This window comes from Cyclospora cayetanensis, unplaced genomic scaffold (assembly GCF_002999335.1).
Source record: "Cyclospora cayetanensis isolate NF1_C8 unplaced genomic scaffold, CcayRef3 CcayRef3_contig_61, whole genome shotgun sequence".
NCBI lineage: Eukaryota > Apicomplexa > Conoidasida > Eucoccidiorida > Eimeriidae > Cyclospora > Cyclospora cayetanensis.
In genome coordinates this window covers 31,855-46,493 of record NW_020312602.1, presented here as the reverse complement: position 1 = coordinate 46,493, position 14,639 = coordinate 31,855, and the positions used below count along the sequence as shown (strand labels likewise).

The 14,639-nt window shown below is 50.0% G+C and overlaps 3 protein-coding genes across 3 annotated transcripts; 2 read left to right on the top strand and 1 right to left on the bottom strand.

Annotated features, from left to right (window-relative positions):
• The first annotated feature begins 942 nt into the window (after positions 1 to 942).
• Positions 943 to 7,041, top strand: LOC34623068. The gene is made up of 8 exons (XM_026335187.1): positions 943 to 2,004; positions 2,223 to 2,310; positions 2,418 to 2,544; positions 2,880 to 3,132; positions 3,337 to 4,994; positions 5,171 to 6,667; positions 6,830 to 6,942; positions 7,007 to 7,041. The coding sequence occupies exons 1-8, from the start codon at positions 943 to 945 to the stop codon at positions 7,039 to 7,041; spliced, it is 4,833 nt and encodes a 1,610-aa protein (XP_026190972.1).
• Positions 7,042 to 7,574: 533 nt separating this feature from the next.
• LOC34623069 lies at positions 7,575 to 11,147 on the bottom strand. Its single transcript, XM_026335185.1, has 6 exons — positions 9,105 to 11,147; positions 8,920 to 8,964; positions 8,624 to 8,790; positions 8,393 to 8,530; positions 8,241 to 8,296; positions 7,575 to 8,086 (listed from the first exon to the last, which is right to left on the bottom strand). Exons 1-6 carry the CDS (start codon positions 11,145 to 11,147, stop codon positions 7,575 to 7,577), a joined length of 2,961 nt encoding a protein of 986 aa, XP_026190970.1.
• A 1,713-nt stretch (positions 11,148 to 12,860) lies between these two features.
• On the top strand, positions 12,861 to 14,216 carry LOC34623070. Its single transcript, XM_026335184.1, has one exon. It carries the CDS (start codon positions 12,861 to 12,863, stop codon positions 14,214 to 14,216), a length of 1,356 nt encoding a protein of 451 aa, XP_026190969.1.
• Positions 14,217 to 14,639: the final 423 nt, after the last annotated feature.

The following is a 14,639-nucleotide window of genomic DNA, read 5'->3' as shown; positions in this document are numbered from 1 at the left end:
TAGGTACCAGTGGTAGTACTAGTGCAACAAAGTGGCAATGGGTCCGTTTCGTCTGGCCACGGCACACTTTATCCTAGCAGCAGCGGGCTTTCCCACAGAATAGTCTGGGTAACATTTATGAAACTGTTGCTAGTGACATTCGTTGAATTATTCATTAGTTTCTGTAACGTGCAGTCCCTTTTCATGGAACTCGGGCTGAAAGTGTCGGTAGCACCGGCGCTGGCCCAGGGGGCAGCCCGACAACCAGGTTCATGACCCTTTGTAAATTCCAGTATATCCACTTAATAAACAGTTTGCTGAATTCAGAGGCACTTCAGTACATTTGTCAATACCGATAAAAGCACTAACGTTCCCCGGACGTGTACTGGCATCTCTACAGATGATGCATGCGAATTGTTCGTGTCTTATCTCCACACGACAAGCGCACTTCATATGAAGCCCATGCAGTCTTGTTGAATGCATTCTGTATTGCCAGCTGCTTTGTCCCTTGTCACCATCGTCAACCCTGTATCAAATCGCGGTTAGTATCTTGTCGTGTCATCTAGGCTGAAGTTACTTTTTTGCGGCACGCCATTTGACCTTCGTTCAAGCGTGTCTTAATGAGGCAGCTTCACCGGAAAAGATCTACAACGATGTGAATGTCTCATAGGTATCCCCAATTTCAGAGTCAGCGCGGGAAGAACCAAACACCGCGGCGTATTGCAGCGAATGGGTGTACTTTTTGCTTCTTGAAGTTGATTTCCGCCTGCCCAAATGGAGCACATTACCGATATTACTCTTAATGACGGCGAGCATTGAAAACAAGCTCATCTTCTCACTACGCCAACTTCCTCTGGCAATATATGCTTCCCTTGGTATTCGTGGGTTGGGGTTCGGCCTAGCGCCAGCATCTGCTTGGTTCGTGGGACACGGCAGAAAATTCGCGACGCAACTTACAAAGCGATGTCTGCATTCAAAAAGTATAATCCAGGGGAGGGTAGGAAAAGCCGCACCCCGTCGAAGTCCCACCAGACGTGTATCCCTGTGCACCTTCCCGGCTCTCCAAGAAATATGTCACTAAAAGCACCGCCTTCTGTTCCACATTCTACTGGTGACGAACTACACCGATCTCCGGGCGGCCTCATGAGGTCTGGGTCTTTTCTCGCCAATCCAGGTTCCAGAGCAGTGTTGTGGCAGCTGGCTGTGATTATAGGACTGACCCTCCCTCTTCTGGCTTTAGGCATGTTCTTTTTTATCAACGGTTTTTTCCTTTCTAGAGACGACGTGCCATACATCAGCGACGGAAGGGAGATACCCTTTCCCCCCCTTTTTCCTCACTTGGACCCTGCTCGGATACACCTAAACACAGAACAGGGAGTATACTATGTGCAGGCAAGCCAGGGTGCCGCGCGTTCGAATGCACTTCAGCAGACTGAAGCGCCAGCTCCACTGGAGTTAGAACATTATCTGCATCCCCAGCTTGAAGCATTTGCCTCAGAACCAGACGCTTGCACAACTTCGGAGTGTGCAACCTCGTGGATTTCTGTGTTTCCGTACGACCGTGTACTGATTCTATTGGTGGATGCTCTGAGGTTTGACTTCCTCCTTTGGGATCCCAAGGCTTCGAATGCCTGCGGCACCAGTGCAGCCTCTGAGTGTGCCCCTGCGCCTTTGAGCCTGCGGCCTTTCTACAGAAATCGAGTACCTTTCGTACATGACTTACTGCGCCGCTCGGATGCAGACCTACAGCGTTTCCTTTCTATCCTGGTGCGGGGGGGAGAAGCACGTGCCAATGAAAGCAACGGGGAGGACACATCTGCATCGCAGAAAGACTCAGCTTTACTTGCAGGCGGCCTTCCTGCAGACCCACCTGTATCGCACTCCAGTTCCGCAGGGTTGTCATCAGCCTCTGCGTCGGGAGGAAATCATTTCAGTCGACTTTACATATTTGAAGCAGATCCCCCGACTGCTACCACGCAGCGTCTGACCGGCATTGCCACGGGCAGCATGCCCAGCTTTTTCAGCGTAAGGATTTCCGTACTACCCTCAGAAGCACACAGCTAGAACGTCGCGTAGTGAGCCGTGTAGAAACGTTTTCTTTATTGCACACGGGGGCCGAATGCCTTGATACTGCCCTTTACTCCTTCAAGTTTATGACACTTCAGCGATGTAGGGTCCGTCTCTCTGCGACTGGCAGCTTTGGGCGTAGCTTATTGGTTTTTATGGGAACGCTTTTGTCTCAGCTCCGGGAAACGTTTTCAGCATCGGCTGTCAACGTGGACAGCCTTCTGATGCAGGTTAAGGCAGCAAGAAAGACATCAGTTGCTATCGGTAGGTATATTTGCTAATCATTTCAGCGTTTGTTTCTTGCACTTAACTGCTAGGCAGTGGATACAGTTGTATATCTCGGGGTTGAGGCTGCTCTGTGATTTTGCCAGGGGATGAAACTTGGTACCACTTGTTCGGCCATCTCCTGACGAGGGCCGACGTATTCCCCTCATTGAATATCCAGGACCTGCACACCGTTGACGACGGGGTTGCGGCGGGACTGCCTAAGGAATTTGTGTAAGCTTTGATGGCATGAGCGGGGACCACTCCTGTACCACTACAAAGGACACATCTTTTTCTTTGGTGTTTTCATGCTACTCCCTTGTAGGCCTTTGACTCCCACATGTGGGTGATACTGAAATTTCGGCGTATCAAGGCTCGTGCATTGGCGTGCGATGATTGCACCTCTTGTGTTGCGTGTCGTACAAATGGTGGCCAGCACACTGGTGTAGTATGGTATGCATACATAATTCGCTGAGGCTGAACGAAAGCCTCCAACAAGAATTAGCACAGGGAAAAGCAGCGCGTTCAACCTTATTTGGTCTCGAATTGTTCTTTTGCGTATTATCTAGGAAGGGTGATTGGGCATTTCTTGTTGGCCACACTCTTGGTGTGGATCACGTGGGGCATGTGGCAGTCCTGGACACGGACTTGATGCATGCAAAGTTGAGAGAAGTCGACAGCTTGATCAAAGACACGTTCAAAATGGCCTTTAAAGAACATGGGAAAGGAATGCCCACCAAGCGGCCCCAGACGCTTTTCCTGACCTTTGGAGATCACGGAATGACTGAGGTTGGGGCTCATGGAGGCAGCAGCAACGAAGAAGTGGGTAGCACACGGTCTCTTGTAACATGGGGGACTGCTGCTGTTTTCTGCAAGTTATTGGTGTGATTGTGCAGTGTTGCGGTTTATTGGGGATCGAATGCCTACTTTGGCCATCGTGTGGTAGTTTGCCGCGGCTCGCGTGCGTGTACGGTCTGATACTTTGCGCTGACAGTGTCTGGTTTACGAACTCATTTTCATGTGCAGGTCGAGGCAGCAATGTTCACCTTCTCCACGCTGCCAGCGATCCTGAGCCCTCGGAGTGCACAGTTTTTTTCGCCCGATGCGCGCCTTTTTGGCAGTCGACTGCCATCATATTTGCAAAATCATGGCGCATTCCGTGACAATAGTGGCCGCCTCACGGTTGTATCCAGTACTGCCTCCCACATGCCCTCACTTTCCTCGGATCTCGGTTACGGGGCACTCCGCGTACGTCAGGTCGGCCTGGCGCCGACACTGTCGTTGCTTATGGGGCTCCCCATTCCGTTTAATTCCATGGGTAGGATCATAGCAGACATGGTCCCGAGCCTTGGGAGCTTTGTGCAAGAGTGTATGCCAGCCGCAAGAAGGGAGTCTGAGAACTCGGCTGCATGCGGGGCAATGGATGGCGAAGTGTGCAGTGAAGCGCGTGGCAACGACGAGGCTGCAACTGTTCGGGCGGTCCGGTGCAGCGATTTAGCGTATTTAGCGCAGCTCTTTCACATTGTTTCGTGGCAGCAGCACCGAGCTGTCCTGACTCATGCGGCATATTCCGGCAACGATGCTGTGCTGACAGACCCACAATTTGCAGCGTCGAAGTCTGAGTGGCTCAGATTATATTCCGAACTAGACAATCAGATAAAGTCTTTGCCCGCTGGAGCGCATGTACGTTTGACACAAGGCTCAGTAGCGCCGGCCGCGACGCCTCTTGGCCTGGACTCCGTTTTGTCGTTGCCTCCTGGTGGCTTTGGTAAAGCAGAGGAAGAACTGGCCTTATTCATTTCCAACTTGGATAAAAGCACGGTTGATGGCAAGGATGGAAATGTTGACGAGGGCCCCCCAACTTTGCGAACGAGTGCAAAAGCGGATACGGGCATCGCCTCTATTTTGCCATCTCTGTTGCCCTACTTGCTGGCCTGTGCCAATTTCTCTCAAGAGGCATTACAAGCAAATGTACGCCAGCTCGGGACTTTCAATATGACTCTAATGCTATGCGGCATATGCATGGTGCTCAGCAGTCTTCTTATTTTGATTTTCGGCGTCGTAGGAATAATCCATTTGCCGAGCAGACGCCCGTATGAGCCTTCCAAAACCACGATTTCCAACGGAATCCCCAACATGGCCATCCTCACTCGGTGGTTACTCACAGGTACATATATTGGGGTAGCAACGTGGACAGCAGCATGGACCCTTTCAGAAGTATGCAAGTATCTGCAACTGGAGTCGGGTGCTGGCATCGACGTATTTGTGTGGCAGCAGTTGCCGGCACTTTGCATAACTGGAATATTGTCGTCGGTAGCTATTCCGTTCGGCCTATGTACTCTGCCGCCATACTTGGATGCCTCTGCATTTAGGAATTCTCAAGGATCACCGCAAGAAGAGGCTGAGCCTTTTTTCATCGAGCAGCAGAGGGCTCAATGGGGATTTTCTGCAGCTTTAAAGCGGGAATTATGCCTTTCTCGTTTGTATCTTCGCCTCTTTGGCGGCGGCTCTTTTCTCTTCTATGCTTCTCTGATTCTCCTGTTCTTCGTGCCCTTCAGTGATTGCCTTGTTGACAGAGAGTACTCAGTTGTCAGGTTTCTCATTGGCATCTATTGTCTTGCTGCTTGCATTGCAACCTTTGCCACACACGCAAACAGTGCAGAGAAGACAAAAATTGTCGCTGCGTACGCACGCTCACTATCCACAGAATGGCCGCCTGTTGTAGCTCCGCTTTTGAAATCGCCTTGATGATAGTTGCCTGGGCATTTTTTCGACGGAAAGGCTTGCACTGATGCAAAAGTTTTTGTGTGATCGGTGTAAACGTGCGTATCATCCGGTGGTGTGTTTCTGTGTGATTCAGGTGCGCAAGCATCGTGTTTTGTGTCCGCGTGGGAAGCGCTTTTGATACCTCAAGTTCAGTGGGACGTGATGGCTCAGAAAGTAATCCTCTGCAGGTTGACTATGTGAGCTCTGCAGCGTTTCTGATGCTCGGCATGTTTTACATAACGGGAAGGAGGGAGCTGCCCCTCGTCTCCTGGCTGTTTCGCAGTGCGCCAAATGGCGACGTTCATCAGGCTTCTGGGGGGTATCGCAGATTCCTTATTCTCAGCTTTCAGCCACAGAAAAAGTGCGAGAAACCGAGGCCGTGTACTCTGGAGCGTATTCTTTTTCTTACCCAGGGAATCATTTTACTACTATGGTTTGCAACACCCCGCGAGTCAAAGTCAGTGCAGTCGTCTTCGTCAAATCCGGAGCCCGCGCTGGTTGTTCAAGATGCGACTCCATTGTATGATGCAGTTGCATGGCTGTGGTCGTTGGCCATGATACCATTCAGGACTTTAGATGCTGCTGGCAGTGCATGCCTGGACTGGCTGGCGCCGCCGAAACCGTGGCTTTTTTCGGCTCCCCACTGGATTGTCAACACAATCCCCCCTCAGGTTATGGAAGCGGACAAAGTCAAGTTAATACCTTTGCTCAATGTGGCTCTGCCCTGGATAGTCTACTCCATAACTGCGGGGCTTTGGTTGCGGCTGATGCTCATCCTTGCCCGCATGAAGAAGCGAGAAAACGACATAAGCGTACACCACCTGCATCGCGCAGCTACGCAGCTGAGCAGCTCGAATGACGAGATGATAGACTGCTCTCAAATCGATGATGCTTCAGAGCTGGCTCTCCACAGGAGGGAAAGGCTTTTTCTTATATGGCGTGTGGAGGTGTGGGATTACTTCTCGCACTATTTCTTCCTTACGGCAGTCACTCCGCTGTGCATGACCATTATGCTTCTTGGAAGCGTGAATATATGGCCTCTTCTTCTCTGTTGCATAAAGTGGAGGTTGCTGATCTTCTTGAGTCGCGTTGTTGTTGCGGCACAGCCATGTGACATCGGCCACAAGTGCACCTGCTGCATCTGCGCTGTACGACCCACAGCTGCCCCAGCCTCAGCTGCCGTGCCCCATGAGACAGATACCAAAGGTACTAGCAGGATCCAGAAGAGATCACAAGGCGGAGAAACGCTGCGCTTTTTCCTATCAGACGCGAGTGTCTGTATGCTTGCTGCCCTCCTCGTTCTTGATGGTTTTTTCGCTACCGGGCACAGAATGAAACTCAGCGCCATCCCAATCGAGGCAGGCTACATCGGATTGATGGAGTATCATCCTATCTGGTCGTTTGTTACGGCATTCCTACACACCTTCATCGTTTATATCATCTGCTGCCCGCTTATATTCATGATTGCATTTATGCGCATGGCCCACCGCGCCGCCGGAACAGGCATCCACAATGCAAATGAACTTCAAGGGAACACCGTCACAGAAGTGGTTCGAACCACGTTGCTTACATCTGGAAAACTCGCTATCGGGTATTGCACTATATGTGTGTGCACAAGGGAACTTGGGGGATCATATAGGACACAGATAGAGACAAAGCCTTTGATGAGCACTAAAATTAAGACACTATGCATACACTTATTGGTAATGTTGCTTAAATCTGAGCTGCGAAATCTGGGTATTTGTTATTGCAGGATTCTCATTGGCGTAACCCTGAGGCTCCTCAGTTCTCTATCGTCCCTGACAGCGCTCCGAAATCACCTGTTTGTAGGTCTAGGCTCTCCAAAATACACCGACACCTGCAGGAGTACGATGATGTTCTATGCGCGGATAATGACAGACTTTAACTGTGTTTGTTTTCTCTTATGCAGATATGGGACCTGTTTGCCGCCAAGTTCTTGTATGATGCACTTGCAGTTTGCTTGACATATGTACTGGTGGTTTTGACTCTTCTACTTTCCTGCATTGGAGCGCGGCGAGCGCCCCTGGTTCTGCGCATGATATCGTGACAATATCGTACCCATTCTTGAAAATCGTCAAGTATTTTTCACGAATACATTCGCAGAGCTACAAGCTGCGCGCATGGTACACTCGCTTCGAGAGGACTGTGTACGCGCTTCTTTGAAAAAACTATTGAGGCCATACCCAGTGAGCACCCACCAACCTGGTAAGGACATATGAGCCCTACGGCATGCCTTACATAAGTGCTTTGTATGTAGGATTATTCACTTGATATGCCACCACAAAAACTGCTGCAACCACATGGAGATGGCGGTGTTACATGCCAGATGCCATCTTCATGATCCAAAGCTCGTGTTTCGCAGCCTGTAGCGAACACATCACTCTCATAGGATGTAGTTTTGGCGCAAGTATGATTATTGACAGTATTTATCGATTTAAAGCTCATTTCCAACGACACGAAATGAAGAATTCGGCGGCTTACTTTTTCCCCACAATGCGGGCTCCAGTATTGTCGACCCCGTCTTCCATCATGATCTTCCTTAGGTCCTGCTGCGCTCCCCTCATGCGGAAAAGTGCACCTCGCTCATCTACCCTCTGTGTTGCGTCGTAAGGGCCGGAAGGGAAAACATTTGGTACTCCAGCATTCGTGGTAACTCTTCGACCACAAGAGACAACGGGGGGCACACCAAGGGTGAAGCGAGAATTTGAAAAACCCGGGTGCGGGGCATACCCTTGGATTGGTGGTCTCCTTTCTGCCATAGGGACAAACGCGCTGCGCCCTCCTACAGGATTCCGCACGGAAGGCAGCTGCCGATAGTAATGCGGTTGGTGTGCCAAAGGCTTATTAAGATCCATTCGTCCATGGTCAGGAACTGGGGTGTAGGCATCTGGAAAGGACACTTCAGGCACTCTAAATTCTTGTGTGAAGGGATCCTGGGAAGCTCCAAAATGATCAAACTGCTTCAAGATCTCATGCTTTGCACGCCGGCCTATAGCGCATTCACCTACAAAACCATTGAGCTATATGACGAAAACACTAAAAATTCCACACCCTCGTAATACCAGTTTAAACCCTTGGGGAGACTGCAGTCCTAGAGTAGCGAGAAGAATATTGATCTGGTTAAAACCAATGCGCTGCTTTACCTGCATTTTTGGCCAGGGAAAAGAAACCGCTGAACAGCAGTCGCTGACGAAGGCGCCTGAGCCAAAACCCCGCGCTTCTTCATAACTGGCATCAAACAGTATGTAAACGGAATGTAATAAATCAATGGGAAGCAGCAGCCAAAGGCGCTTACTTGGTGAAAGCTGCAAGTCTGTACACTCCAATTCTTGCTGCCATTTCCTTGTACGCGGACACTCGCAATTCATTGAATTTTTTCTGTAACTTGTCAATTGTAGTATTTGACTCGACTTCTGTTGTCACTTTGTGTAGCCTGAAGCAATTAGGTGACACGCCGGCGAGGGCCTAGCTCGACAAATATTCAGCTTCACCACAACATAACTTTATTTCTGTCCCCAAAACGTACCGTAGAAACGCCCATAACACCTTCTTGTTCAATATTTGCTGTACAGACAATAGGAGCCATCGAATACCGAGCTCCTGATGGGGACCGCCTTTATTGTAACTTTGAGTGCTGCTGCGGCTCATGGCGACGGTGTTATCTCCGATAAGCGCCTGCTCCACTAATGCAGCCTGAGCAACACGAAAAATTTACTTTTAAGGCAAAGCAGCATGGGTCAACAATACGCGAAACAGGCAGTCGGTTAGGCTTGTCAACTTTCTCTCTTGTTTGTTGTGGCAAGTGATCCCAAGACGTTTTACCTTGCTTTGCCTTTGATTCACTCCCTCTTGCTGTAACTCAGCAACCTGCATTGCAGCGAAAGCCGCTACAACAGCGATCAGTAAGAGCGCGTAAAATCGTTAGTTAACAATTTAACGCTAGCAACAATAGGGTATCTAGCTCCAGTTAGGGTCTTTGACGATCTAGAATACCATGTTCAACGTACTTTGGCCATGAGCCTCTCGTTTTCAGCCATCAAAAACATCTGTTCTTTGCGAAACTGCATGAGTCTCGATTCTATTGCATCTTGCCGTTGTTCTCTGGATCCGCGTGAGCCGCCGATGAGGTAGACAAGCTGCTGGAAAGCCCAAGCTTTGTTCCAAAGGCTGGCATCTGTCGGCATGCACGCCCGTGATATCATCTCGACTGCTCTCCCTTTAAGTAATGCCCGAAATGCCAACCGTTTAGCTTCCTTTATTGGCATAAGCTTTGCTGCCTGGATTCGCATATTTTCCTCCCTTTTAAGCAGTGTGTTGATGAAAGCAGCTTGAGTTTTCGCTTTTTCTTCCAGTGCTTGTGTCGCTGTTCGCGAAATGTCGTTTAGCTCCTTCATTTGTGCAAGGGAAGTTGTAAGCGTCTGCATGCTAGCAGTAAGCGCTTGAACCCTGCCCTGTTGCTCTAACAGCTCCGACTGCTTATCTTTAAGCTCCTTCTGATGCGTTTGTGCTTGAGTCTCGTGCACTTGGAGATTTTTTTTTTGCTTTGCTTCAAACGACTTCATCAACACACTTCTTTCCTTTTCAAAGTCTGCTGTTTTGGCCTTTAACTCTTTCTCCAAATGATCAATTTTCCCTTGTAACTCGCGGACTGATGCGTCACATCGCATCTTCATACTGTTCTGTCGAGCCAGAGCTTCCTTCTTGAATTCCTCCATCTTGTCTCGCTCCTCCTTTCTGGCCCGACTCAATGCTGCTTCGTGCTCTAATCGGTCTTGGTTGATTTCTCGGGCAAGGCTTGACCGGAGTTCCTGTTCCATACGCTCAAGTTCTTCCTTATGCTTCCTGTTAGCCTCTTGTGCCTGCGCCTCCAGTTCTCTGATTCGCCGCACTAATTTCTCAAGGCGCCCTTCGAGCCCCTGAGTAGTAGCTTGATCGACGGCTGTCTTAGGTCTAGGTGACTGGGCAGAATCCGATCCAACAGATGGTAGGTTCTGTGGCATATTGGGAGAGGCTTTGTGCTTCCTCGGACTCTCTGACACCGTATCAGGCCATGGATTCGTATGTACTCCAGGTTCTTGACCCGAACGCCCTCTTGGGAGTCTAGGCTGCTGCTTAGAAAATGTCATCAAATTCTTCGAAGCGGAAGCTCCAGTTGCGGGGGCTCTCTTTTCCGCTGCACCCATCTGGGTATGGTGCGGGGAGGCCCTACCGCCACCGGTATCCCGCGGTTTATCCGAGACACCGCGTTGCCGTGACGGTCCCCACGCATCTTCAGCCCTGCTTTCTTGTAAGGCTGTCGCTGTGGCTTCCTTAAAGCCGCCAGCATCCTGCCTTGCGGAAGGTGTCTTGGTCCTACTACTTTCCTGCGCATGTCTTCTACTAGGCGATGCTTTAATCCTCTCTCTGCCACGTGGTGTACCCGCAGTTACGGCCGCTTCAGGCAGTGCCACTCTCCCTTGAGTTGTGAGGGGTATACTTTCCACGGGTTTCCCAGAAACAGGTTGTTCTCCAGGCTTAGGGGCATTCTTTGAAGCCATCCGATTGAGCGGCTGGAACATGTCTTTTCCAAGTTCCATGGAAGTGCTTTTTGCCTGACGTTCCTTCTCGCGCTTAACGCTAGCAGACCTGACAGCTACCGCGCTTTTGACTCTTTGAACCGGAGGTATAGACGAATCTACAGCCAAAAGGGGGTCCTCCGATCCCAGTGCGGGGTCCGGTGCAGCACGCTTTGGGTCACTCTTTTGTGATACCGGGACATATAGAGAGCCCAAAACATCCACCGAAGGCGGTGGAGGTGCTTTTTTCGGAGGTACCTTTGGAATGTCAGAATGCTTCCCAGGCGTCTGAAATGCCACGGGCTTCATATCTTGGGAGGCATGCGGTGATGGTCTACCTTCCCCTGCGGCTGCTCGTGCTTTTTTTGCGAGCTGCCCCTCCGAAGAGGCATGCTTCGGGGTCACATCGTTACTAGAGGAGCTTTCAGACGAAAGGACTAGCTTGGAAGGTCCTTTTGCAACATGGGAAGCCGAATGCCGAGGTGGCGGCCCCATTGTGGCCCGCCACGTAGGGCTAAATCAACACCTGTCGCTGGACCCAGGGTAATATGCTGTAAAATATGCTTAACTTCCGGTTTCAGGCGCCGCATTGAACCACACCAAGTCACCGAGCCATGCCCTCCTGCCGACAAGCCCAGACGTGGCTCTTCATGCAATATATGCATGTGTGCTACTCAACTTCCCACCTCTCATGGATGCGGCCGGAGAGATAACGAGGAATACAAGAACTTCTATCAAGAGCGACGGGGAATGCAGATCTTCATCATCGTGACGTTCGAGACTGTGCTTCCATCAATCTTTCATTTTAACACGCGGAGAACGATGTAGCACAGTTGGCTTCTCCCGGGATGCTGCTCTTAACTCTTCTACAAATAATACCTTCACTGCTGTTGAAACATATTCATACAATCCACCAGCAAACAAACTAAGGATGCAAACAGCTGTATTGGGGTGGATGGAAGTGCTTGAGCCATAATACACGCACTCTACAAAATTGCTGTGACCCCTTTAGGGACCCGGGCAAAGGAGCGGCACACTTCAGAAAATGTGTGCGTCCTGGATCATATTCATGCTGGAAATAGGGCTAATGAGGAAAAGACAATGCAGCGGGCAAAGTGAGCACATGCGTTCTCACGCCGGTGGTCTGGTTTTGCTGGGGCCGGCAAGTAAACGTCAGTCCATCACCACGCCTTCTCTCAAGAGCTTGATCCTCAGCTCGAAAGAGAGAACAGGTACAGTCTTTTGAAGAATGTGTACTCAATCAACTGCGACCCCCTGGCATGCAGCGGAACCAAGGCCACGCAGTATCGCAGTGGCAGCCGTGGTCTGGCCTGTCCACTGCAGTAAAATGGGGCTACATGCGGAAGACACCCCATCAGAAATGAGCGCCAAGCGATTCATTGGCAAGTTTTCTTCTCAGTAGCTCCAAGCTGAAATGTGGAAATGCGGCCAGACTTACTTCATGCCGAGTTACTGGCCCGCCCTATTCGCTGTGCACCTCAAATCAGCGCACAACCCATTGCATGACAAAACCGCGTAATCTTCCAAATTTTAAGCGGGGCTATTTGCTTGAAGGCTATCGGCCGTGGTAATTTTAGCTTTAGAAGCGCACAGCGTCGCAAAGATCAGGGTGGAAAGAATCCGTTGTGAAGGCTGACGCAGGCTATTGATTCAGCTGTGAATGGATTCCCATTGCTCTTGCGGTCTCTTGAATGCCTCTGAAGGTAAATTCAGACGCACGCAACCAACTGTTTACATTCCCACGAATACCCTCTCCTCCAGCGACCGATTATCGCCCCCTCGCACATGCCCGAGCACGGCAAGGAGTCAGTTAGAGAGACTGGACGACCGTACGGCAACCATTTTAAAATCCAGCGGGTGCGCACAAATCTGACTGTTGGGAACTCGTTCATGACATAGAAAAGAAACGTGTTGTGCTCCCCAAGTCCGACGGCTGCATCTTCGTAACTACATCTACGTTCTCCACGCTTTCACACTTAAGTTGCCTCAACAAGGAGCCGATTTTTCGTCATATGGTGTCATTGCACACTTCTACCAGAGGTCGACCCAAATTCATTTTTTTGAATGCAGAAACAGTCTTTGGGCAAATCACGAGATTCCCCTAGGATGGATCCCCTAGTGTCCAGCACAACGGCATGCTGGGCCCCATGCTTGCTTCCAGATTCTGCACGCAACAGACGGATGGTAATGCCGGAAAACCGCTCGGGATCAGTGCCTCCGTCGGTAGGAGGCCCACGTGTCACGTCTAAAGTAGCTTCGCTTAGCTCGCAGCGCGTTTCCCTGCCTCATGATGATGACCCACTACACCATTTGGATCATTGTGGCGAGCAGTTTCCGACCCGCGTGGGTAAATTTCTGGAACCAGAAAATCCACTATCTTCTTCTCTGTCCAATTTCACGGATGGAGCAACTGTACATACTCCAGACACGACTGAAGAGACTGCACGGGACAGTTCCCGTCCCCCGTCATCCGAAAACTGCATGCGTCGCCGCACCGCGAGACGGCATTTTTCTGCTCCAAGTGAAGGCACAAGCCTTGTTGCCGCCACAGCGCCAACCCGTGCATGCACTCCTCGTATTCAACAACTTACAGATTGGAAGGCCTCTGCGGCTGCTTCTCAGGACACCGAAAGTACATGCGTCATCATTCGTGATGAGAGATACTCATGGGAGCATATCACTGGACGACGCATGCACAGACCCACTGAAATGTCAGCTCATTGTAGCAGAAGATTGTACCCCATAGGCAGGTCTCCTGGGGAGCACCGTGCTGGTGACACTCACGGGAACCCCGCTGTAGGCATTGTTCATTCAGTATTTTCAAGCTTTCCAGCATCATTCAGGGCCCTCTTTCGGAGATTATATGGGGGGCAGCAGCAGTCCTTGGTATCTCCCTCGCGAGCAAGTCAACAGCAGGTTTCCCGCCAGCATCACCGCTCTCCACACAGCTTGAATTCGCTTTCTTTGATTGCAACGGGTCCAAATTTCCTTAGAGGCCCAGCAAATGATTTTGAGCACTTTGTAGAGGAGCATGAGGACAGTATGATGTTCCGAGGCTACGAACTTGACCACCCAATTTTTTTCATACTTTCTGAAGGAGATGAAGCTGAGGAAGTCATGCCTCTGGCCTCGAGAAATCCTAACGAAAGGCTATTATCACTCCGGCAGGTGCTCAATGCTCATAACATAGGCAACAGGTTGAATGTATATGCATTTAAATGGACATACGATGAAGGAATGAGGGGAAATGGGCACCCAGTTACAAGGTGTTTTTCTTCGGCAGGTAGCGAAGAGGCTGGAAGTGTCAAAGGGGCATTACAGAGAACTTCGACAAAAGATGACGGCGGCTTTGGAATCCCTTCTTGTCAGCCTCAAGATCAAGATGCTCACGGGTGTTGCATATGTTTAAGCAGCTTCAAAAGAGGCGAATCGATGTTCACATTGCGGTGCTTTCATATATTTCATGCAGAATGTTTGGAAAGGTGGATCCAGACAAGCTCTACAACAAAATGCCCTTTATGTTTCACAGAAATCGCTGAGTAAGCTAAAAATATCAGGGTACAATTGAAAAATCGGGGCAACATCTTGTGATGTATCTTTTAAGTACCTGTAATTTCTGTCGTTTCGATAAAACCATATTACGCTCCGAATTAAATCAATGGCCATGATTGCAGGAACAGTGGCTACGCCTGGGGAGTCCCCGCCATTACGACCGCCTCGAAAAACAGCCAGTGGTTCAATTGCATACACAAGTGCTGCGAATAGATTTTCGGTGTATAACCTTGATCATGAGCATTCTTAATATATGTTAGCGGGGTTTTAAATCCTGCGTGTACGGCGTGGAGTGTTATAGTCTCAAGACTTCATACCTCAATGTCAATTTTGCTCGGTGCCAGTGTTGCACTTCATTTCGCCACAATTCTGCCTATTCTTACGGAGTTCTACGCGGAAGTATAAGCAAGACTT

Excerpts from the sequence above, each read along its gene's own strand:
- LOC34623068 (XM_026335187.1), top strand. The coding sequence starts at position 943 with ATGTCTGCATTCAAAAAGTATAATCCAGGGGAGGGTAGGAAAAGCCGC. Across the intron at positions 2,005-2,222 it reads GCATGCCCAGCTTTTTCAGC|CTCCGGGAAACGTTTTCAGC; the intron begins GTAAGGATTTCC and ends CTTTTGTCTCAG. Across the intron at positions 4,995-5,170 it reads AAGACAAAAATTGTCGCTGC|GTGCGCAAGCATCGTGTTTT; the intron begins GTACGCACGCTC and ends TGTGTGATTCAG.
- LOC34623069 (XM_026335185.1), bottom strand. The coding sequence starts at position 11,147 with ATGGGGCCGCCACCTCGGCATTCGGCTTCCCATGTTGCAAAAGGACCT. Across the intron at positions 8,791-8,919 it reads TGAATCAAAGGCAAAGCAAG|GCTGCATTAGTGGAGCAGGC; the intron begins GTAAAACGTCTT and ends CGTGTTGCTCAG. Across the intron at positions 8,297-8,392 it reads AGACTTGCAGCTTTCACCAA|GCGCCTTCGTCAGCGACTGC; the intron begins GTAAGCGCCTTT and ends GTTTTGGCTCAG.
- LOC34623070 (XM_026335184.1), top strand. The coding sequence starts at position 12,861 with ATGCCGGAAAACCGCTCGGGATCAGTGCCTCCGTCGGTAGGAGGCCCA.